This window comes from Hyla sarda, chromosome 1 (genome assembly GCF_029499605.1).
Source record: "Hyla sarda isolate aHylSar1 chromosome 1, aHylSar1.hap1, whole genome shotgun sequence".
Taxonomy (NCBI): Eukaryota; Metazoa; Chordata; class Amphibia; order Anura; family Hylidae; genus Hyla; species Hyla sarda.
The window spans coordinates 540,973,516-540,999,283 of NC_079189.1; the positions used below are offsets into that span (position 1 = coordinate 540,973,516).

Below are 25,768 nucleotides of genomic sequence, written 5' to 3' on the forward strand. Positions count from 1 at the left end.
CAGATCATGTTTTAGTACTGAACTCCTTATTATCACAGACAGAATTACAGTGAAGGGTATCACCAGTGTATATATTGTCAGGATCCGGACTGGTAAGCGGGGTGGACACAGGTAGTGGATCCTCTGTGTCAGTGAGGGGATGGCGTGGGCCGTACCAGGGGAATGGAATCTAAGGGGTTACTGGTTTTCACCAGAGCCCGCCGCAAAGCGGGATGGACTTGCTGCGGCAGGTAACCCCCATGCCGTTCCACCCCATAGCGACTCAACCTCACTGACAGCTGAGACAGACGCGGTACACAAGGACAAGGCAAGAGCAAGGTCGGACGTAGCAGAAGGTCTGGGCCGGCAGCAACGGTTCGTAGTCGGGGGCAACGGCAAGGGTCTGGATACACAGGCAATAGGCACACAGGAACGCTTTCACTGGCACAAAGGCAACAAGATCCGGCGAGGACAGGAAGGGGAAGTGGGATCATATAGTGTGGAAGTGATTAGAACTGATTGGGCCAGGCACCAATTAGTGGTGCACTGGCCCTTTAAATTTCATAGAGCCGGTGCGCGCGCCCTAGAGAGCGGGGCCGCGCGCGCCGGGACGGAGCCGAAGGAGGACGGGGCAGGTGATAGGATCGGGATGCGACCCGCGGGCGGGCGCGTCCCGCCACGCGGATCGCATCCCCGCCGGAGACACCAGAGCAGCGCTCCGGGACAGCGAGACTGCCTGGGGCACTGCAGGCAGAAGGACGCCGCAAGCGCTCCGGGGAGGGACAGGGACCCGGAGCGCTCGGCGTTACATATATTACCAAGGATCCATTCACAATAGGTGATGGTTCAGTTCTTTCCCCTCCCTTTCACAATAACCTTTGTACAGGTCACAGCATTTGCCTAGAAAACTCTATCAGAAGTGATAAGGCCAGCCCCAGACTATTGCTTCCTATGGCCCATGTGGCTGCTGTAAAGCATATAGCTACATACTGTTAACAGTGAACAGCAGAAGCTCAGGCATGTGGCTGACTCTTTAAAGGTGTTCAAAAAACGAATTACATTTTTTTCCATTAAATAGAAACAGGAAAACAAAGAATATTTTAATTATCTATCTAGCTCTTATTGGTAAAGGAAAAGCTCTAGGTGACACAATCACTTTAACAGTCTCTTGTGTAGTGATATGCCATCACTTTTTGGGTCCATCTATGTATTACATGTAATATAACCATTTCCCAAACATAACTGTTCAGCTTTCCATAGTATATGATTAGAGTAAATCTAACCCTATTTGCCTTCCTTTCTTTACTTGTATTTTTATTTCCAGCTGGTTTTACAAATGATGAAAGTAAAGGCTCTCACAGCTGAGTATGAGCAGTGGCAAGAGACCTCCCCTGAAAGTAAGTATTTCCTGCAAAACAAACCAGACATCATGTGAGGTTTATGATGGGGGAGAAAAAAAAGAATCTTTATAGGGGTCGGGATCAAAATTCTGGCGCTAAGACCACGGCAGACCTGCACTTTCAACATTGGCGGCAATGCAGTCCGTGCAGAATTCCACCGAAAGGGTGACCAGGTTTATTTATTTTTTTGTTTGTTGTATCCGGAATCCTGATTTTCCACACGATTAATGGGTCAAGAGAAAACCCATTCACACCAATGTTAGATTCATACCGCTTAGAAACTCTGTAGTGTGAACATACCCTAAAAGCATAAATATCCTTATTTGACTTCTTTAGAATCATAACAGGAGTCATTGGAGATTATAAGCCTGGCATGGTAAATATTCATGTATATGGGAGGAACAAACCATGTGGGAAGGATAAGCCCCTTAGAGGGACGTAACTCATTGGTTTGTATTTCAATCATAACTTCCTATTTTAACATGTCAGGCTATTAATCTGCAATGACTCCTGTTATGGATTTTACAGGAAACCTGTCACTAGTTTTGCTGCCTTTGCTTACACACGCTGTTTCCACTGGGCCACTGACCTTCCGCAAAATGACTGGAAGATTTCTACCTGCCAATCATTAGCGGGTGGGTGGGGCTAGCGGCTCCTTAAGAATATTCATGACTCCTTATTCTGCAGTGTTGGGCGTATGCTGCCTACTTCATCATTTGAGTTCTCATAAACTATTGTGTGTTGTCAATTAAGCAGCAGGTTCCCTTTAAAGACCTTCGTAAAGGATTTTTATACTTCCCATAATAAGACGACGTGCTGGCTGTGTACTTCTTACCGTTTGGATGGGCTGTTGTGGCCATGCTTCATTAGTGGGTGATTACTAGATGAATAGATTTTTGTGTTGAAGCAGGGAAGTCAGCCTTTTTATTTTAGCTAGAAATATTATATCCATTTTGGAGATAACTTGTGGAAGTTAAGGAAAACCACACTGCATCTGCACGAATTTCCTAGACATCCAGGACCTGTGTGAACACACTTCAAAGTGTAATACCAAGTTATTGTCTTCCACCATTTCAGTGGAAGTGGAGCTGCTTTGGGTCAGTATGGTGACAGTAGCATCTAGGTGCACAGCAGTATTTAGCAGTGCACCTGAATTAATAAATATACCCTCATGCGTGATCTGTCTTGCGTGTAGCCTAAATCTTTCCTACATTAATGAAATATCCATAGGATATGCCTTAAAGGGGTACTCCGGTGGAAAACAATTATTTTAAAATCAACTGCTGCCAGAAAGTTAAACATATTTGTAAATTACTTCTATGTAACAATCTTAATCCCTCCAGTACTTATCAGCTGCTGTAAACTACAGAGGAAGTTCTTTTCTTTTTGAATGTCTTTTCTGTCTGACCACAGTGCTCTCTGCTGACACCTCTGTCCATGTCAGGAACTGTCCAGAGCAGGAGAGGTTTGCTATGGGGATTGGCTCCAACTCTGGATAGTTCCTGACATGGACAGAGGTGTCAGCAGAGAGCACTGTGGTCAGACAGAAAAGAAATAAAAATAAATAAATAAAAAGAATTAAGATTTTTAAATAAGTAGTTTACATCTATTTAACTTTCTGGCACCAGTTGATTTAAAAAAAAAAGAAAACAATTCAGCCGGAGTACCCCTTTAAATATCCATATATACAGATTGACATGTCAGAAAAAGGGGTTTTCCTAGGTAAGCTTTTAAAGGCCCATGCATACTACAGACATTCACAAAGAGTTTGTTCACAAAATTCCCCACTGCCTGCAATCCAGGTTTTATTTTGTACAAAATGTGCAGCGGAAATGCAAAATCCCATTGACTAATAAACTTCTCTGAGCAGATAACCCCAAAAGAATTAACATGTCTATTCTTTCGACTAAGGAACTTCCGTAGTGTGCACTGAGCAGCAGAATACCATTTGAGATGGAGATCAGAATAAACTCTGAGCAGAATATCCGTAGTGAATGTTTTTAAAGGGGTACTCCGGCGCTAAGATATCTTATCCCCTATCCAAAGGATAGGGGATAAGATGCCTGATCGCTGGGGACCCCCGTGATCTTCCACGCCGCACCCTGTTAGAATCAACCCCCGGAGCGTGCTCGCTCTGGGTCTGATTACTGACAATCACGGGGACTTGTGACGTCACGCTCCGCCCCCTCAATGCAAGCCTATGGGAGGGGGCGTGACAGCTGTGACGTCACATGGGGTGCGGAGACGTGACGTCACTATGCTCCGTCCCCGTGATCGCCAGTAATCAGACCCGGAGCGAGCACGCTCCAGGGGCTGATTCTAACTGGGTGCGGCGTGGAAGATTATGGGGGTCCCCAGCGACACGACCCCCACGATCAGGCATCTTATCCCTTATCCTTTGGATAGGGGAGAAGATGTCTTGGCGCCGGAGTACCCCTATAAGGAACTCTGCATTTTGATTTCCCTCTGTTATTCCTCCTGGAAATGTATAAGAAAAAAAATTACAATGAGGTGTTACCAGTTGGCAGGGAGTCCGATCAGTACCCACTGTGTAGGGACTCTCCCACTTGTCATTTTATTCCTACATTTCCCTGAGGAAGAATAATAGAGTAACAGCACAATGCAGAGTTCTAAGCTGCTCCTGAATAATTTGGTGGGAGATAAAAGTATTTTTCTTAAACAGAGACCTGTCAGGGAAGATGAGGGCTCCTCTTTAACGGGGTGCTCCAGCGTTCTGAACATTCTGTACAGAACGATTGGGCCGGAGGCAGTGGTTGTGACATCACGGCCACGCCCCTTGTGCCATCACACCACGCCCCCTCCATTCATGAATGATGGCACGACCACTGCCGCAGGAACCCGTCGTTTGTTTAGAATGCCAGGTGCTGCGGGCGGCCCAAGCAGTGTGTCCCCCAGAATGAGACACCTTATCCCTTATACTTTAGATAGGGGATAAGATATCTAGTAACAGAGTACCCCTTTAAGTTCCATGTGTGTTTTTATCCTCAGCAGGTCACTTTTCCTCTTCTTTCCACTGAGCGCTGGCAGCCTGTGATGACCTCAGTGCAGTTAACCTGTTTGCCATAAATATGTGGAGACAGTAATGGCTCTTATTGAGACATGGGTTTCATCAGCCTCCACCATTTAAGTGATGAGAATCCTATTAATCACTTTTTTCCTGTCCGTCCTGCACGTGGTTTGGAAAATCCCGACTACCTGCTGGGGGAGAGGTCCGGGTGATTGAAATCCCTAATTTCTCGGTCAGGTCCAACCTTGCGGCTGGTGCTGTCATTCTTGGCCCACACCGCTCCTGATTTCACAGACAGTGAGGAAATTGAGAAGACGTCTTCTGTCAATATGTTGCTATGGAAACCAAAACATTAACTGCTATTTATTTTATGTTTCTTAGTAATCTCCAACAACCAGGATATTCTGCTAGCTGCTGGAAAAGAAGAGGTAACCATCTCATTGGATTTCCCATAAGTAGCCTGTTTTATTGGCAGCCACGTGTAAGGAAGGATATGCAGGTTTTTTTTCTGGTAGAATACTTATTGATTAGGTTGTCTTTTCCACAGGATCATTTCTATAAGTAGAAGCTGACATGGCCGCGGCTCCTTGTAGCTCTCCAGCTGTAAATTACCCAGAAAACATACTGTGCTGGCTGACGTCAACGCTGTAGCCGACTATAGTGTAACAATGCAACATGACACATTAATGCCGTATTTTCATGAGCTCATGTCACAGTTCATAAAAATAGAATTTTCTTTTATTATCACTGGAAATAACCTGATGAAACCTGTGACCCGGCAAAGGCTATGATATCATGCCTTTTTATTCACATTGTGCTAGCCCAGATTTTATTCACCATTCGCTAGAGTTACTTTACTTCACTGTAAGCATATTTTTTTGCAGAAGCTCCTGCCCCGGGTATTAGATTTAATACAGAAGCACTGGAATTCTTCTAAAGTGAGCAGTGTAACGTGGAAAGTTCCCAAAAGCTGATTTTTAAAGGAGTTATCCTGCCTTATAAAATTGATGGGCTATCAGTGTTAGATCATGGGGGGTCTGACTCCTGGCATTCCCACGGATAAGTTGTTTGAAGAGACTGCGCTCTTAGTGTAGGGGGCAACACTGCTTACCTAGTACCAACGCTACAAGGTATGAGTGCTGATAAACATTAAAGGGGTACTCTGAGACAGGGATGTGATGTCACGCCCCCTCCATTCATGTCTATGGGAGGGGGTGTGACAGCTGTCACGCCCCCTCCCATAGACATGAATGGAGGGGGCGTGGCATGATGTCACTAGGGATGTGACGTCACGTCCCCATCTCGGAGGCAGCCCCTGGGGGGTCCCCAGTGGCAGGACCTCTGCGATCATACATCTTATCCCCTATCCTTTGTATAGGGGATAAGATGTATAAACCCGGAATACCCCTTTTAAGGAGGTTTCATCGCTTACACAAGCACTGCAGCCGTGTCAAGCCACCGCCAATTTAATAATGATGGCCTATCCTGAAGATCTGTTTTAACACCCCTACAAATGGGTTATCCAGGAAAAAACTTTTTTTATATATCAACTGGCTCCAGAAAGTTAAACAGATTTGTAAATTACTTCTATTAAAAAATCTTAACCCTTCCAGTACTTATGAAGTTGAGTTGTTATTTTATGTCTAAGTGCTCTCTGATGACACGTGTCTCAGGAACCGCCCAGTTTAAAAGCAAACCTCTTCTACTCTGTGCAGTTCCTGAGACAAGCAGAGATGACAGCAGAGAGCACTGTTGCCAGACAGAAAACAGCAACTCAACTTCAGCAGCTGATAATTATTGAAATAATATTTTTTAATAGAAGTAGTTTACAATATAACAATAGTTATCTCCTATCCTCTGTGAATAGGGGATAACTTTACAATATATGAAAACCCCTTTAAAAAAACCTATGGCAAAATGTACAAAGCAATATAATAAAAAATTGGCCCTAGAGTTTATATAAATGTTTTTGTTTTTTAATAGATTATATAGCTATAGCGTCTACAGCTATAGATTCTACTAGGGATGAAGATTTTTCAGCAGAGATTACTTGCTTTGTTAATACATATGGGCTGGGATAGCTGGAGGCTGGTTAGACCTTGGTTTGACCGGTCTCTGGAGTTGATCCAGTGTCATGAGTCATTAGCTCTCAGAGTTCTGACATCCTTAATGGGTCTCACCACATCAAACTTAAAAGCCGTATTAACAGCAGTCCCAGAATAGAGCAATAACTAGGTGGCTCATGACGTCAGTTAGAATTCCTATTGGATGGATAATTGGACATATTTCCTTTTTTGTTTATGTACTGCTGATAGATGTCACCCTCTCTATGGTGAATTTATACCCTGCGCAAACTAGAGAGGAAAAGTTGATTATATTTAACTAAACAAATAACTTTTGAGTATTTCCTATACAGGTGAAACTCGAAAAATTTGAATATTGTGCAAAGTTCATTTATTTCAGTAATGCAACTTAAACAGGAGAGAGACTCATTGCATGCAAATAATTGTGACGATTATGGTTACAGCTCAGGAAAACCCCAAAGGCCCCCCAATTACTATGATTTGGGGAGCCATGTCATCTGCTGGTGTTGGTCCACTGTGCTTCATTAAGTCCAGGGTCAACGCATCCGTCTACCAGGAGATTTTGGAGCACTTCATGCTTCCTTTCCTTTTAAGTTGCATTAATGAAATACAATGAGTTTTTGCACATTATTCAGATTTTTCGAGTTTCACCTGTAGTTCTCTTCAATTTCCATCCACACCACCTTTTCTGTAAGTTGATGTGAGATTTGTTTTATAACTTATATAACCTGTATCATTGTCTATTGGCAAAATCTGCGCACACCATTTAAGTGTTAGCACCATATAGTGAAAATTTTGAATGGGCCATCTGGCAGAATAAATATTTAAGGGTGTAGACAGACAAAAGCAAAAATGCTGCCATTGGGGTTGAGCTTGACATGGCCACCACACATGTACTGAGCCAAGTCATGGCCTGAGGATAGTCCATTTAATCAGTTTTTCCCAGGAAACCCCTTCCTTGATGGCTAGTTTTTTTTTTTGTTTTTTTTTCCAGCCTGTCACTTAATAAAAAAAATATAAAAATAAACATTTACTTACCGGAGGCCAGGGGCAGGATATCTGAGGTTCCAGGAAAGAATGAGCGACGAGTAAAGGCTTAATTTTTTTTTAATTCTTTGTTGTTTTTTTTTTAATACACACTGCCACGGCAGTAACAACATCTTAAGATCAGAACGTAGTCACTAGTTGACTTTGTTCAGGCCATCAAGGTCAATGGAGCCCATGCCTGTCGGTGAATGTATACAGTGTCAGCATTCCATCTTGAGTTTGCTGAAGTATACATGCCTTGGAGTTGCTTCATATTTTATTCAGATTCATTGGAGCAATAAAAATGATTTTGTAAGGGTGGATATACTCTATCAGAAAAATGAATTTTATGTCTAGGCTTATCGGCTTCATACATTTTACCATCAAAATATAGTTTCCTGTAATGTGAATTCCCTTCCCGTTATTTTCTCACTATGTTCACACCAGCAACAGAGGTTAAAAACAATAAATACATGGCTTTCTTGTCCAATCTACCCTAGGACTATTTACACACGGATCATTTATAGTCCATAATTCTCAATGTAATTGTAGTTATGATGGATGGGTTGAAATCCAGTCCAACTTAAACATATGTATGATCTATATATATATATATATATATATATATATATATAATCTCCCTTTTCCTGCATTTGATATACTTTACTTTTAAGTTACTGTACATGATTTTTACAGTCTTCTCTCTTTGTAGTTGCAAACTGTTGATCGAGACCTTGAGATGATGCTCTCCACAGTCCGGGCCGAGAACAAAAAACTGAAGAGTAACTTGGAAAAGTAGGTGTTTGTATTACAATAATTCTGAAAACATTTTAAATTCTGTTTTTCTGTAGAAGTGTAAAATGTGTTACTGGCCCATCTGGTAGTAAGGTTCTCCACAGAAAATCACTGATCTTTGTGGAGTCCAGTAGCCTCGTATGATGTATTGGTTCTCCTTTGAGATATATTCTCACTTCTGTGAAATGCTATAGACATATGGTTAACATACTTTAAACATGGGGCTTGTCGATTCCTCTTGGCACAGGCAGGCTTGTTAGGAGCCAAGGTTAGAATTCAGTTACGTTTAGAAACACAATTTTCCACGTGTAAAGGTTTTAAGTCTATGGTTTCTGTGGTCTATCCTGTCAGATGCTAAAACTTTCTTAGCTCCAGTGAATCTCAATAGCAGAAGCACTGAAGTTTATACTACTAATATTTATTTACCAGCCTCATGGTTCCGAAGTTAAATAGGTTGTCCCGGATTTTCAATCAATGGCCTATGCCAGTACCATTGTTCTGTAGTTAGTGGTTGTCCAGGACTTATAATTTTGATGGCCTGTCCTATAATATGTGGAAATTGACTTCTGGGACCCCCACCACTGATAACTTCTCACACTGTGCTGGCATTCTCTTCGGTGCCCAGCATTCTCCTATGCTCTAACTGCTATTGCAATGCTTTGCTGTTCTTTATAAGCATATGTGAACTTCTGGCTTCTAAAAGGGCCTGTATTGCTGTTCCATCCACCAATGCCCTGTTGTCCTCCCCCTCCCCCATCGCTCTGGATCTGAGCAATAAAGTCTACTATTTTCCTGATAGACAGTGTGTTTTCTGCTATGGAACCAGCTAGTATTAGGGCCCATTCCGGGAAGAGATTCTGTCTGCAGTGAGCTCTGAGTAAATCAATCAGTGCTATGACTACGCAGACATTTGCCTTTCCCATTCAGGGTAATGCAGTCCTTGCATAATTCTGCTGAAAGAGCAAACATGTACATTATTTTGGGGAAGCCCAGAATCCCTGCAGCAAAAATTCCGCCAAGGAAATTCTGCAGTGTGCACAGTGCATCAGAATCCCATAAAAAAAAAAAAAAAAAAAATTAGGAGGCTTCTACACCGGAATTCTGCTCTAGAGTTCTGTAGTGGGAATGAGCCCTAACTGGAACCTTCTACCTGTCTGGTGTCTACTCTGACCTTCAACAGTTTACTATTTAAAAGGTACCTTTCATCAAAAAACTTTTGATATATTATAGATTAATGTATGAATAATAACTTTCCAATTGCATGTTATTAAAAAAATATGCTTCTTTCTATTTAATTTTTCCAATTTGAAAACTTGACCACTAGGGGTCTCCCTACCAGTTCTGGCCACAAGCCTTTTTTTCTTATAGATTTCAGACTCCTGCTGGAGTCCAAAATCTCAGACTGCATCCGGGACACAGACAAGCTCAGTGCTGCTTCCTGCCTGTCAATCAGACAGGCAGGAGCAAGCACTGTGCTTATAGCACAGCAGAGCATACTCTTGACTCTTACTGCAGGCCCTCATTCATTTTACTATCTGAGCTCCGATCTTTCTTCTCTCTGCACATGCATTTGTAAACAGAGAAGAGAAGATTCAGAGATGCCGGCTACTGTGTTCACAAACCGAAGTTGACGAGCAAAAAAAAAAAAAAAAAAAACACTGCTGCTTTAGAATAGCAACTCACAAACGATGTCTTCTCTAATCAGCATCGTTCCCTTTCTGTCTCCATCATGACAATTTCTTCCAGCCACAATTCTTCACCGTTAAACCTGCAAAACAAACCTATTAGGCTCTGCACTTTTTTTTACATGGGTGACAGAGGGGTGTACATGGGGAGCAGAGGGGTGTAGTAGAGGAGTGTACATGGGTGACAGGGGTGTGGAGGAGTGTATATGGGTAACAAAGGGGTGTAGAAGAGTGCTCCCCATGTACACCCCTCTGCCACCCATGTACACTCCTCTACACCCCCTTCACCCATGTACACTCCTCTACACCCCTCTGCTCCCCATGTACACCCCTCTGCCACCCATGTACAGAGGGGTGTAGAGGAGTGTACATGGGTGACGGGGGTGTAGAGGAGTGTACATGGGTGGCAGGGGGGTATACATGGGTGACAGATGGGTGTAGAGGAGTGTACATTGGTGACAGGGGTGTAGAGAGTGTACATGGGTGACGGATGTAGAGGAGTGTATATGGGTGTATTTTCCAATTTGCTCCCCATGTACACCCCTCTGCCACCCATGTACAGAGGGCTGTAGAGGAGTGTACATGGGTGATGGGGGGTGTAGAGGAGTGTACATGGGTGGCAGAGGGGTATACATGGGTGACAGATGGGTGTAGAGGAGTGTACATGGGTGACGGGTGTAGAGGAGTGTACATGGGTGACGGATGTAGAGGAGTGTATATGGGTGGCAGAGGGGTGTACATGGGTGACGGGTTGTAGAGGAGTGTATATGGGTGGCAGAGGGGTGTACATGGGTGATGGGTTGTAGAGGAGTGTACATGGGTGGCAGAGGGGTGTACATGTGTGACAGAGTGGTGTAGAGGAGTGTATATGGATGATACATGGGTGACGGGTGTAGAGGAGTGTACATGGGTGACAGGGGTGTAGGGGGGTGACAGGTGTAGGAAGGCATACATGGGTGACAGATGGGTGTAGAAGAGTGAACTTGGGTGACTGGGGGCAGAGGTGGTGGACTGGAGTGACAAGGTGGTAAGAGGGGTGGACAGGGGTGAATAGGGGGTGGTCAGAGCGGTGGACAATGGAGGGTGAACATGGGTGACAGTGATGACAGAGGGTTGGATAGGAAAGGGGTGGACATGGATGACAAAGGGACAGAGGTGTGAATAGGGGGGCGGACCGGTGGGGGGGGTGAACATGGGTGACAGGGATAGACAGGGAGGTGGACATGGATGACAAGAGGGTGAACATGGGTGACGGGGGGATGGGGGTTGACAAGGTGGACATGGATGACAGGAGGGTGCACATGGGTGACAGGAGGGTGAACAAGGCAGACTTGGATGACAGTAGGGTGGACATGAGTGATGGGGGGGGGGGGGAGGACAAGACGGACATGGATGACAGGAGGGTGGACATGGGTGATGGGGGGGGGGGGGGTTGGACAGGAAGGTGGACAGGGTACAGTACCTTAAGCAAGCCAGCACTGGAATCCAGCGCAGCTTGCAGTTCCACAGCACAGGAATCCGGTGCAGCTTGCAGTTCCACAACATCTTATAGTTGTAGCAGGGCACCATTTTCGGCTCACTGTGGCGCAAGGGGGAGGGGGACGCTGTGTGCACAGTGCCATTCCCCCTTGCGGCGCCGTGAGTAATAGGCACGCAGGCCGAGGTGGGACATTAAAAAAAAAAAAAAAATATATATATATATATAATAATTCACAGCAAAATCCCACGGCACCCCAGTGTGCCAGGGCACCCCGGTGTGGAATCACTGGTTTTAGAGGCACATCTGTGCCCAAGTTCTATTAATTAGAATAGGAGCCATTCACAAAAACCCACTGTCCTTGCCTCTCTACTCCTCCTCCAATTCTCACAGGGTAACATTGTATCAACACTTAAAGGTGTGCTCCAGGGAAGTACATATAAAAAAAAAAAAAATCCAAAGCAACTACACTACCTAAAAAAAAAAAAAAAATATGTCCCCTGTAAACCGTCCTGCCTGATATTCATGGCTCCTATGGCCCCTGTTGTCTCTTGATATTCTCTGCCATCCTTACCTCCTCTTCAGTATGGATACTAAGCGGCATGGACATAAGCAGACGTTCTCCTGTCACTTAGCTGAAAGCACACTCAGCCCTCGACTGGATGCCCCATACGCTCTAATGTTTATGGCCAGCCTAAAGGGGAATTCATATGTGGAGAAACTATACCCTATCCATTAGGATCCCAATGATGTTAATAATGGAACATAATTGTCCCCAGAATGAACGTAGTGCACATGCCTAGTAATGTCTAGCTTCTCCGGGGAAAAAAAAAAAACATTTTAAAGGGAACCTGTCACCAGGTTTAAAGAGTATTAAACTAACTATCCTAAACTAACTCCCTCTATGTACCCTAACTACACCTAAAAAGCACCCTACCCTTAAAATTATTATTATTATTATTTTTTTTTAGAGCTTTAAACAGCTCTGTTTCATACCTTTTCTTCTTGCTCACATAGGGTGAGCTACCAGCAGGAGGATGTGGGCGTGCCCCAGCAGGGGCACAACGTCACTAAAGCCTGCTGGGGGGCCGCTTCTGCCCTCACATCTCTGCTGTGCTCCATGTCAGAAGTGCACAGAGATGCTTAGCATATGGCACGGCAGGCTGCTTTGGGCTCTCCTCCTCCTTGTTTAGCACTACACGTGCTTTATAGGGAGGAGGAGTATAGGAGAAAAGAGTGTCTGGTGTGAGGTGCAGAACTGCATTCCATGCATTTCTGCATTGGCCCATCCCCCCAGCTGTCCGGAGATTTCTGAACATACTGCGAGGGAAGGGGGAAGCTAGAGCTGGCCAGGAGGCAGTTTTGCACCTCCGTCAGCCCCGTACACAGCTCCCTCCTTGCCCCTCCCTCAGGAGGAGAGGATGGACGTAGATTTTCACAGCCCTGCTTGCACAGCCCCACTCCTGGATGTAGATTTTGACAGCTGTGAACATCCTGGGGGCTGTGAAAATTTACATGTGGTTGTGTGACTTATTATCCTTGTGAAAATCTACGTCGAGGGAGATGTGCGAGCGGGGCTGCGCACCTCCTTCAGGAGGAGATGGAATCTACATCCCTCCTGAGGGGGAGGGGCAAGGAAGCTGTGTACGGGGCTAAGGGAGGTGCAGAGCTGTGTCCTGACCAGCTCTGCCTTCCCCTCCCCTCACTGTATGTTCGGAGGGGAGGGGCAGAAGCAAAACTGCATAGGATGCAGTTCTGCACCTCACACCGGCTGGCTCTGTACAGAGAGGGGGCGGGGTTATGCAAAATTAACCATGCGGCCAGTAAGCTTTGTACAGAGGGAGCGGGGTTATGCAAATTAGCTATTCCAGCATGTGGCCGTGCAGCGCGCTCCCGCTACCCTGTATTATACACAGGCAGAGAGGGAGTGCTATACGCTGCCTATGGCCAGACCTCATTTCCGAAGTTTTATCTCTTGCCATTACAAGCAGGAGACCAAAGTCTGAGATTTTGACCAAATGAAATGTGTTCTGCCAAGTAGGGAGACCCCTGGTGGTCATAAGTATACAGCAGAGAAACTAACATAGAACGTGTACTTATTTTTTTTTTTTATGGAGGCCAATTACAAAAGTTATTTGGCATAAGAAATCAAATATTAAAAAACCACACCCGACCTGGAGACAGACAGGGAGAGGTTTTTGAAAGAGCTCTGTTTTCTATTCCTGGATAACCCCTTTAAATCTATACTACCATCAGCCACATGCTATATGTCAGCAGACAATGTTCCCTACCAGACAATGTTCCCTACCATGCCTGGATGGCCTGGTTCCTGTTTAAGAAATTGGAGAAAACCATTTTGAAAAAACTCCTGCGCCGTATGTTAGTCCATAGACTTGAGAGGTACATATGAAAAATTGACAAGAAAAAAAGCACAGTTGCAGCACTTGCCGGGGTGGGGGGGACTTTTGGGGTATACACCTTTTTGTTGAAGCATTTTAGCATGTGCGGCACTACACAAGTGGTGTATGTTCTTATTTGTACGTGTAGATTCTTTAATGTGGACATGGAACACACAGTTTTATTCCCCACATAAAGGAATCCCACGAAGGAAATTACAACATTCTTAAATTTGCCGTCTGGGAAAGGGTTAATACCCCTAGAGAAAGGCAGAATGTTCTCCTGTTGTCCATCCGCAGCCCTTCTCTATCCACTTATGTGCACCTAACACAATAAGGCTATGTAGATTTCACAACTGGTAAGTGCTGCAACTTTGTTTTTTTACTTTTTCTCATCTGAAGTAGTCATTGGGGTGTGCAGCTTTCCGAAATAGTCACCGTACCCCAGGCTGTAATTGCGTCTCTTCAGCCTCTAATCATGCCAACTCAGGCTTCATTAGGTGTGATTGTTAGCCTGGGCACAAGCCATGTCGTTGCTCTTAAATCCTAGGCCTGTGCGAGACTTTGCACCTCATCAGGCTGGAGTAGATATGATTAGAGGCTGAAGAGGCGTGATTACAGCCACGGGGACCAGTGACTATTTCTGAAAGCTCTGAACTCTAATGACTACTCTGCATTCAGCACAGAGATTTTCCAAACGTGTTTTCTCCACTTTCTTTGACTGGAACCAAGACCTCCAGGCATTAATAATCATCTGATGTACAATATGTTCGTAATGGTAGTATAGGGTTAAACCTGATGACCAGTTCACTTTAAGTCTGCCCCTATATGTATTTGATCTGTCAATTCCAAGAACATTGTCAATTTATTTTTATTTTTTTCTTCTTCTATCCAGTAAAATGATTTAAAATGTTGGCCGGGTTTTCTGCTTTTCTTAGTCCAGGTAACCCCTAACAAATTCTCTGATGTTGAGATCTAGGCTTGGAGTGATCAATCCACCAGTAGCTTCTTTTAGTTTGCCTTGACTTCACAGCAGTGTGCCTGGGGTTGTTATCTTGCTTTCGGCTATTGCATGATGTATTAAAACATGTTTGCACTTATCATTGTTCATGATGCCTTAAATCAAAAACATAAAGCCGGGTCCAGATGTTTCATCCCCAAAGAGATCCTCCACCTTGCTGGACTGTTGCATGTAGACATGGCTTGAAGAGCCCTTCATTGCTTCAGTGGCATACTGTCTTCTCAAATACTATAGGCAGCCAGAAACGCCTAATATTCTTGCTTCACATGTGACAAAACTCGTTTATTTTCTACTGTCTCAAAGATAAAAGCTGTGTGTTTCCCTGATGGTTAGTTTCTAGTTTTAGTTGTAAAGAGTTACAATTCTTTTTTTTGGGGGGGTGTGGGGGTGTTTAAAGGACATCTGCAGCAAAAGACAACTTATCCCCTATCTACAGTATAAAGGATAAGTGATCGCGTGGGGGTTCGACCACTGAGACTCCCCTGCGATCTCTCTGAGGACGACTGTTACACCCCGTCCCCATACAGTTCTATGGGGGAGGCACAAACACTGCCTCCCCACCTCTGCCATAGGAATACATGGAGGAGGCATGTCTGCATAGGGGATCTCCTGCACGGAGCCACAACTCTGCCGCAGCTCTCCCGTGCAGGAGATTGCGGGGGGTCCCAGTGGTCGGACCCCCGCGATCAAACACTTATCCCCTATCCTGTGACGTCATAAGCCTCAGCCCAGCATCGACAGTCATCCGGCACGGAGCGAAGTTTGCTCCGTTCACCGGATATCTGGGGTGCCGAGGCCAAGATCCTTTGGATAGGGGATAAGATGTCTAGGGGTGGAGTACCCCTTTTAAAGGACATCTGCAGCAAAATACAACTTATGCCCTATCCACAGGATAGGAGATAAGTGTTTGATTGCGGGGGGGTCCGACCACTGGGTGGCTCTGACGCGGCTCTCCCGTGCAGGACGCATGCTTAGCGCAGCGTGACGTCCGGCCAACACGCCTCCTCCATGTATCTCTATGGGAGAGGCGGGGAGGCAGCATTCGTGCCTCACCCATAGAGCTGTATGAGGAGGGGGCGTACCGTTGACCTCAGAGAGGTCGACGCTACACGCATTAGCTTCTCACGTAGTGGCAATGCGGGGCCCCATTTGGGAGATCGTGGGGGGTCCCAGCGGTCAGATCCCCGCAATCAGACACTTATCCCCTATCTTATGGATAGGGGATGAGTTGTATTTTGCGGCAGATGTCCTTTTAAGTATATGTGTAAGCCTCCATGTTTGTTTGGTTTTTATCCGTAGCACCATCTGCATTCCCTGTAATTGTTATGCTCTTTTAAATGTATATTTGTCTGCATATATGTTTCAATAAAAAACTATTTTAATAACAGATCTCCATACGCCTTGCTTTGCTTGTTTGTGTTGATATTTAATGGCGTTGATCTATCACGCATGGTAACATTTATTTGTATCTTAGCTATATTAAACAATGCATAATATACGTTGATCAGAGCAGGCCCACTGACAAGCAATGTGTTGGTAGAACTTTAAAAATGGTTACTATTCTGTAACAAGTGAATCCAACACAGCCAAAAAAAAAGTTGTGTAGCCCCAGAGACATTGTGACCTAAGAAGGTAAAGAACAACCTGAACTTGAAAATATAAAATAAGAAATATGTATCACTGCTGTACAAGACTTCATTGGAGAGAGCGGTGTCTTTATTTAGTCTTTTCCTGCTGTAGATGTGCCACAAAGTAAGTTAGGTTATAAAGGTATCAAGCCACTGCCATCTGTCCCGACACAGCTATTATAAATCCTTGCATTCCTCGTAGGTATGTTTTCTAAGTAGTGTGCGCTTTTGCTGTTCCACTATTATCCATTTCTGAAAATGTATGAAGAAACTGTGTGTTACCATTATGCTTGTCAGTGGGGAGTGTACCTACATGCTTTGACATTGTCTAATCAGTGCTGACTGTAAGGACACACCCAGTTGAGAGGAATGGTAACACCCAGTTGTCAGTCTATTCATACCTTCATTAGAAGACCTAACTGAGAAATGGCACAATGCAGAGAAATGATGCTCCAGCACAGTTATTTATTTGGAAATACAAGTACCGTATTTACTAAAAAGAAAAAAGTGTATTAAGGCTGGGTTCACACCACGTTTTTGCAATACAGTTCCCGCATCAGGTTTAACTAAACTAAACTGTATCAAAACAGGTGTACAAATTTTAATCCGTATACGGTTGAAAACCGTATACAGTTTGAAAAAGGATGTCCAGTTGCATCATTTTTTTTTATTTATTTATTTTTTTTAAGTAGACATTTTTATATTTTTCACCATTATGAATAAAGTTTCACTTGTTTGCTTGAAATTCCAAGAAAAAAACTGTTTAAAGTAAAAAACTGTATGGTGAAAACTGGATGGAACCGTGTGCACATACGGTTCTGTACGGTTCCCTTTGACTCCCATGTTAAAAAAAAAAAAAAAACTTATACGTTTCAATACGGTTTTTCACCCGGACCAAAAACCGTGGTAGGCTACGGTTTTGGGTACGGGAAAAAAAAACTGACAAAACCGTACAGGATGCAAAACGGACCAACCGGATGCATCTTTTGGTGCCGTACAGTTTTCAAATTGAAAACGTATACGGGAACTGTATTGCAAAAACGTGGTGTGAACCCAATCTAAGTATGAATAAAATTATAATCCGCTTTCCTACCATTTTTCCTTAGAGAACAACGCTGGTTGGCAGAACAAGAGGAAGTATTTGAAGCACTGAAAGGCAAGCTAGAGGAAGTGAAAAAACAGAACGAAAATATTTCTGAGAAAAGGTACTCCTAAACTGTAACATAGCCTTGACTATCTCATATTTTTGTTCTGCTTCATCTTATATGCAGAGCTATAACTTGTACCTTTTTAGGTATGTCTGGTATGTAGCACTAGATCTAAAACTTCTTTAAGAATAATTAGAATCAAAATTATTTTAGCTTTTTTCTTTATTTACTCTTCTTTTTTTTTCCCTTCAAAGTGCATTTCAAGAACTGAAAAATAAACTCAAGAAACTGAAAAATTATAAGGAAGAACTGCTGACTGCATTTGGAGAGTTCCTAGCAGAGTACTTTCCTGTTCCCGATGAGCATACAAGGAGTTTTAAGAAGAAAAAGGTATGGACGGGGGAAATGTGTCTGGTTCGTAACATACTAGAACTCTGCATTTTGTGTAAACCTTAAAGGGGTATTCCAGGAATTTTTTTTATTTGACTGTGCTACAGGGGCTGTAAAGTGTAGTTCATAATATAGTGTCTGTACTTGTGTGTGATGATTTTCTCACAATTCATCTGTGATTTTTACCCCAATATTTATTTTTAACAGCATGCAAAATGACTGTCTCAGATTTTTCCCAGCTTGCAATGCGGCCGAGACCTGACTCACTAGTCAGCTGATGACAGGGAGCCTGTCTGCTTCAGTGGGTGGAGCTATCGCTTGGTGGGAGAGAGATCAATCTGCAACTAATGCAACAGCTGTAGGCACCCTGATTGAAACCCCAGATCTTTTGAATGGATGCAGCTAATTTATGTTTAAATGGGTGGGGGGGCTGATGTGTGGGAGGGAGGAAAATGGAATTGTGGGATTTGTAGTCAAAAAAAGAAAAGTCAAACAGGAAATACCAGTTCACAAAAAGCTAGTCACAGTATTATGGTAATCTCACAACATAGCCATTTATCCCCAAGAAAAGCGCAGATCCTTCCTAAGCATGTCCATTACTGCCTGCCAGGTAGGTACTAAGATCACCTTATGGTGGATAACCCCTTTAAATTTTAGTTTTCTTGCAGGATAATTTTTTTTAATTTAAAAATGGGGTAGACTATGTTGGTTAAAATAAAGCACCGTTTCCATGTTCACTAGATCCCCATTTTACTGCCTTGGAATAGCTAGAAATGCCCCCATAGCCAATAACTGTAGCTTGTGACTGGCTAAGACAGTGTTTCCCAACCAGGGTGCCTCCAGCTATGGCAAAACGACAACTCCCAGCATGCCCGGACAGCCTTCGGCTGTCCGGGCATGCTGGGAGTTGTAGTTTTACAATAGCTCGAGGCACCCTGGTAGGTTAACATTGGGCTAAGGGGACATTTCCTGTGTGGTGAGACAAGACCCGGAAGTTGAGATCAGTCTGGTTGTTTGTAAGGATAATAATTTTTTGGAAAATGGACACTTTACCCATTGGAATATTGTATGTGCAGCTATTTGCTCATAGAAATCTGTTACCTTAAAGGAGTACAAAGGATAAGGAATAAGATGTCTGGTCACGGGGGTCCGGTCTCTGGGACCCCCGCGATCTCCGTGCAGGCTCACCGGCATTCTGAACATAGACATGAATAGAGGGGGCACCGTGGAGCCAGCACAGAGATGGTGGGGGGGTTTTAGTGGCCAGACCCCTGCGATCAGACATCTTATTCCCCCATCCTTTTGGATAGGAAATAAGATGTCTAGGGGCGGAGTACCCCTTTAATTGCCACCTTCATGAGTTTGAAGGACACAATAATAGATAAGGGCTAATTTGACCTTTTGAAATAAATATGTTATTTATGACATTTTTAATGTAAGCTATATATTTTTTTCAATATTTTAGGGTGTCTCTGAAGAATCTCACGTGGAGTGGGTAAATCTACATGTTATTTTGGAGGTAACAATATTTTATAACCTGTATTGACAGTTATTATGTGTAGTCCTATATTGCCTCAGCCTTTACTTAATTACAGTGTACTGTTGGAATTAAGAGACACGTAGGTAGATTGTAAAATTAATTAATATAAACATGTAACATAGCTATACATGGATTGAGAAAACCATAAGGGAAAGGATCCTTTTTATTTTATTTTATTTTTATTTTTTTCTTCAGTGTTTTAGGATATTTTCATAGTAAATTGGAAAATTTATACATTACAAGTTTTACACACAGTCCTTTTGAAATATAAAATATTATATTAGGTCAAAGAAATAAAGGTATCTCTTCCACAGAATAAAATAAAAAATCATGTGTGGTGACCAGTACAGAATCACGTGTTCTTCTGTACTCCTGCCCATCCTGTGAGGCAGATGCTGCTTCATTGTCCGTCTTGGGCCCACTCTCTTTAGAACTCTCCATAATGCACTAAATAATGTAATGTTACATAAGGGTTAATGTATTGTATTTTCTATGCACTTGCTAGCTGTTGTCAAGGACATTGTTGCTAAGGGGAGTATGCTGTGGTGAACATGTGACTTATCTGCCCAATGGGAAGGCTCTAAATTGTCCCCTTATATACTGTAGCTAGAGTTCACTTCTCGCTCTTGAGATCTTGCTGAGGTACAGTTTAGTGAGGAGTGAAGTCTGTCTGTGAGGTGGATCTGAAAGGAGGCCTGAGGCCTAGTCCAGCAACCACGCATCTACTACAAGTTAACCCCACTACCGAGGTGAAAGCCAAAGCCTTTCGGTAATCCTACAGTCTCAGGGATTACTTTAGTCAAGTCCAAGTCCCTAAGTATAGCGTGGGCTGCATACCAGTTAATTATATACAGCACAATCAAGCCGGTAAGCTTCCCTAAGTTCACCCTGCAACTGCATCACGCTAATCTGTGCTGTAACGGATTGTACCATCTTTGCAACCTCAGTAAAGCAAGCCAGTTTACCGTAACCTTTTGTCGGAGTGATTATTTTCCTGTGTCTGGCACAGGAGAAGTTGGTCTACCTCGGGTGGTGTATAGGTCAACCACACCCTGGCATCACGATAAGGTTAATTACACATTACCCTGTCCGATACCACATGTGGCTCCACTAATGAATAAAATGATATTCTTTTTAAACTTTTGCATGCTTATCTCCTCCTTCTCTACACAGCCCCCATTGTACATGCTATCAGGAGATTTGGCTTTCAGTATTCTCTTCATGCTGATGACACCCATCATCCTGCACTTCTACAAAATACCAGTAAATGTCTGCCCACTGTCATACATCATGCTATCCCTATATCTATAAAACTTCTTGTATTTCTTCCATCTACTAACCTACCTAAACCTGATATTTCCATCTGTCTGGCAACAGAACTCTCATGCAGCAAACCTGTTGTCTTGGACTCCTGTTTGAATATATAATTTTACTCCCCATATATAATTTTACTCCCCATATCTAATCCTCCTCTCGCTCTTGTCACCTGCACCTGAAAACCTCTTTGGAATCTGTCCTTTCCTAACTTCTGAATCAGCCAAAACTCTTTATTATTGTCCTGAATCATTCTTGTCTTGACTATTGTAACTCTTTACTAGTTGATCTTTTTTGTCTACACATTGATGCATGGACTTTACAAGACCTCTAAAAATGTCCTCTTGGATCTTGCACTAATGCCAAGATCTTTTATGTCCTGTAAATTTTGGAACCTGTATGGATTGGTGCTATATGTTAAAGTGTCCCTGTTATTTAACAAAAACAAAAGTTTATCGTTCAGGGTCTCAGTCCCGAGTCCCTCTTCGATGGCTATATATAGTCAGGTGAAGAGTGTGGTATAACACTCCCTGGCTGGCTGTGATCTCTGTCCAGTTTCAGAAGATGGCCCCAAAGACTGATAAGGGTATGGCTGATTGGTGTATAAAGTAGCAATTCATAATTCCTAGCTACAGAATGGATCATACGTTACACATTATTCTTCCAAATGGAGAATGATATTTACACTCACACAAAGGTCTGGAGTTATTACTCTATGTATCATACAGAATAATTTGCTTCTTCTTCATGGACACCAAGTTTTGGGTCACTGTGACATAGACTGAGATGAGAGTGACAAGTCTATTAATGAAAGTACATGTGAATCTCGTTACAATGAATCCTTTGATGTAGAGAGTTTGTGTTATGTAATAACATCGTCCAGGGAAAAGCCATTTTATAGTGCAGTAATTCGAAACCAGTTTTTCATTGCTTGCAAAATTCAGATCTTCAGCTGATAGACATTTAGCCTTTCAGAAGGCCCATAATACACTGCATTCCTGACCATAGACTATTAAAGGAAATTCTCTGAATTCATCTAATCATACTTGAGAAAATTGATAGGGACTCTGTCAGCTCTTTAGTTTAATACCGTAACAGCTATCCAAGGGTGTCTGCAGCTATTCAAAGGTGGTTACCAAACTTTTAAAATCGCCTTTTCATTACTTAGCCAAGTGTAAAGGAGGCGGAGCCAGGCTGCTCAAGTGTCTCAGTCGGGTACACCTCCTCACTTGCCATCACCTCCCATCCTTTTTTGACTGATGTACAGGGCTTTGAGCATCAGTCATAGAGGGGCTGCCAGGTGAGGACGAGCAAGGAGGCATATGATACAAGGTGGCACATGAGCAGCTCTACTCTACCTTCGAGTGTTTTTATTAGTCTGGTAATCACCATCCACTCCAGGAAAGGTATAGATTAGTTTTATGCCCTAACAGCTATCCAGCAATGGCTGCAGCTTTTAGCAGCAAATATAGCTGACAGATTATTTTTAAAAAGGTAGACTTCACAATTCCACCTTCTAAGGCCATGTTCACACTGCCGAAAATGTGTGAAATGATGTCCGCCCTTTAAAAAATCACAGGCAGACATTCTGCACATTTCAATGTATGCAAGTTCTAGGACTGCTCGGAAGTGCGCCACCTCTTAGATTGCAATGCATTTCCTAGCGGAATCCGCAGAAAGAATCGACATGTCTAATCTATCTGCCGGAATCTGGATTTCCACAGCAGAAACATCTGACATGGCAATTCCGCCATGTGAACGTACCCTAACGGATGTCCTGTAGGTGACTGAGGGAGGTCTATAACCAATTCCACTTCCAAATTAATTTGGGTGGTTTTTGGCTTGTGCTGAATTGGTTTGGAATCTGTATGCGGAAATTCAGAATTGTTAATGGGAGTGCGGAATCTTATAGAAGTCTGTTGGGCTTTAATTTGAGGCGGAATCTGTGCTGAATTCCACATGCGGAAAATCTGCCTTGTGAATGTACCTTTAGACGAGCGGATCCACAGCGTGTTTTATGCTGCGGATCCACAGCATGTTTTTACTGTGGCTCCACCGCCGAAGGGACCTCTACTAGGTGCCTCAGGTGTGCTTGCTCGGAGCGGCAATACGCTGCTACAAGCAGATACTCTGCTACAATGTGCGAGTCGCCGCGCATGTGCGTTGTACTAACACACGGCAGCCTCTCCCCCTGCTCCCTGAGCTAGGCCGAGAGCAGCCGCGATGTGCAAGTATACTACACATGTGCATGGCAACTTGCACATCGCAGTGTGTCTGCTCATAACGGCGAATTGCCATTCCGAACAGGCACATCAGAGGCACCCTGTAGGGGTCCTTCAGCGACAAATCCGCAGAGTAAAATACGCTGTGCATCTGCTCATCTGAAAGTACCATTCGAGTGCGTTCACACACTGCCTCTCAGGCCCCGTTCACACTGAGGAATTGGCAAGGAATTCTCGCTTAAAAATTCTGCCGCAGAATTTCCGTTTGTTCTTTTTCACTCGGAAATATTGGAGGAACTTTTTTTTTTTTTTTTTGCTGGACGACATCCACCAATTAGACAGTGTTGGGCGGAAAATAATTTACAATTGATTTCTATGGGATTCTGCTTGCGGATTCCGCTTGAGGAATGATCATGCTCTTTCTTCAAGCGGAGAGGAATTCCGTAGTGTGAACAAGAGAGCAAAATACATTAAGGTCTATGGGAAGAAGAGATGTTGTTTTTTTTTTTTTTTCCCACAAAGAATTACTCGAATAAATTCCTCAGTGTGAATGGGCCCTTAGAGTGCACCTACCTGAAGGATGTGAAAAGTGTAAGATGGCAATAGGAAGAAGTGAATTTAAGGGGATTTAAATGGGCACTGTCAGATACAAAAACTTTTGATATGTTGTACCAATAGGTTTTGCAATTGCTTTCATTAGAAAATGTTCAATATTTCATACTGAAAAAGCCAGTCAAACAACTGCCCCCCCCCCCCCCTGCCTGCTTGGACACATACTATTCCTGCTGTGTCCATGCATCATCACCTACGTCATGGACACACTTCCTTGATTGACAGCTGTGAGCGCAGGGCTCACAGCTGGAGGAACAATCCTCCCACTGTCCGCTTGTGTCCCGCTACTGTCAGTGAGGACAAGCTGGTAGTTGTAGTTTTGCTAATGCTAGGGGAGATGTGAGCAGACAGCATACTGAGGGAGGGGGCGGAGACCTGCACAGTGAGGCCACGCCCCCTCCCTTTGAGAGGAATTCAGACTAGTGAGCTAAATTAAAAGTGTAGAAAAAAAATAAAGGTGCTGGACACATACAAATTTGATGTACGTGGTCAGGATTAGGTACTGAGTGATATATTAAAGCGTACCCGTCAGATCCAACAATTTTTTTTTTTTTTTTTTTTTTTTTTTTTTTTAAGTGTGGACTTGTTAGGATACTTGCATTTTTAATGTTAAATATTTTAAATTATTTCTATTTTTCTTTACATTTCAGACTCTCATCAACCAACTGATGAACACCCCCAACGACCCCTATATTATAATAAAGGATGAGTACTGGCCTCCTTATATTGAGTTGTTGCTCCGCTATGGAATTGCTCTGAGGCATCCCGCAGATGCACAGCGAATACGCCTTGAAGCTTTTCACTTATGAACTTATTTATTTCCCCCCACAGTCTGTAAAATAAAGTTTTCACTCATGAAAACTGGTTGTGAGTCGCATTTCTCAGGATATTTATGAAACCTTTTCACCAGCAAAAAAATCCTTTTCCTGACAAACCTGACTAGTTCACAAAAAATGGCGTTGCTTCACGCATGGAAATCCTCAGCTTTTTTTAAAAGAAGAAATCATTAAATTTTCTGAATATACTTTACACTTTTTTTTATTTTAAAAATTCTGCACACATTTTTTTTATTTAAGAGTTGTACTACCAAGCTTCTCCAGAGAATATTTTTATTGGGAATATTTTAACCTGTATTTTTGTTTAATTTATTGTAAAATAAATCTGTTCTTTTTTGCATTTTTACTTGTAAAGTCACAACATACAGCAGAGCCCTGCTTGTCCACTTGCACTTCCTGTATTTTTCTGTATCTTGTCCCTGCAGACACACAACTTTTTTTCAGCCAAAAATATACGTTTTAAACAATATATATTACAAATATACATATGGTATTATCTGCATTATATAAAAAGTTTTTGCTAATGACATGTACACTTTAAAGGCATATACCAGTGTGTGTGTATATATATATATATATATATATTTTATTTTTATTTTATTTGACTATACTACAGGGGCTCTAAAGTTAGCGTAGTTCAAAATATAGTGTCTGTACCTGTGTTTGATGGTAGTCTCACAATTCTTATGTGATTTTTGCCCCAAAGTTTAACAGCATTCAAAATGTCATCTTAGGTTTTCCCAAGTTGCATTATGCCCCCAGACATAACCTCACGAGTTCAGGAGTCAGGTGTGCAGAGGGAGCCTGTCTTTGCTTCAATGGGTGGAGCGACCACTGCGTGGGAGGGAGATCATTCTGCAAGTAATTGTTCTGCAACAGCCGGAGGCACCCTGATCAGAAAACACTGGTCTATTGCATTGAAGGGAGCACAGGTGTGTTTCAATGGGTAGGTTGACTGAATTGTGGGAGAGATAAAAGTGACCACACACTTACAATGAATCATGGGGCGTGTAGTTTGAGGAAATGAACTACAACAGGAAATAGCCTGTTCACAAAAAGAAAGCCTTAGTGTTATAGTAATCTCACAATACAGCCATTTAGCCCCAAGACAAGCACAGATCCTTCCTAAGCATGTCCATTACTGGCAGGTAAGTACTAAAATCACTTTATGGTGGATAACCACTTTA

At 43.1% G+C, this 25,768-nt stretch overlaps 1 protein-coding gene across 1 annotated transcript in view; it reads left to right on the forward strand.

Annotated features, from left to right (window-relative positions):
• The window catches only part of CENPK (centromere protein K), a 58,086-nt gene extending 33,492 nt beyond the window's left edge, over positions 1-24,594 (forward strand). Inside the window, exons 5-11 of the mRNA XM_056541239.1 lie at positions 1,304-1,376; positions 4,789-4,835; positions 8,230-8,312; positions 17,626-17,724; positions 17,922-18,057; positions 19,523-19,576; positions 24,396-24,594. Coding sequence (XP_056397214.1) covers positions 1,304-1,376; positions 4,789-4,835; positions 8,230-8,312; positions 17,626-17,724; positions 17,922-18,057; positions 19,523-19,576; positions 24,396-24,554 — 651 coding nt within the window. The 3' untranslated portion in view covers positions 24,555-24,594. The remainder of the gene's footprint in view (positions 1-1,303; positions 1,377-4,788; positions 4,836-8,229; positions 8,313-17,625; positions 17,725-17,921; positions 18,058-19,522; positions 19,577-24,395) is intronic.
• Positions 24,595-25,768: the final 1,174 nt, after the last annotated feature.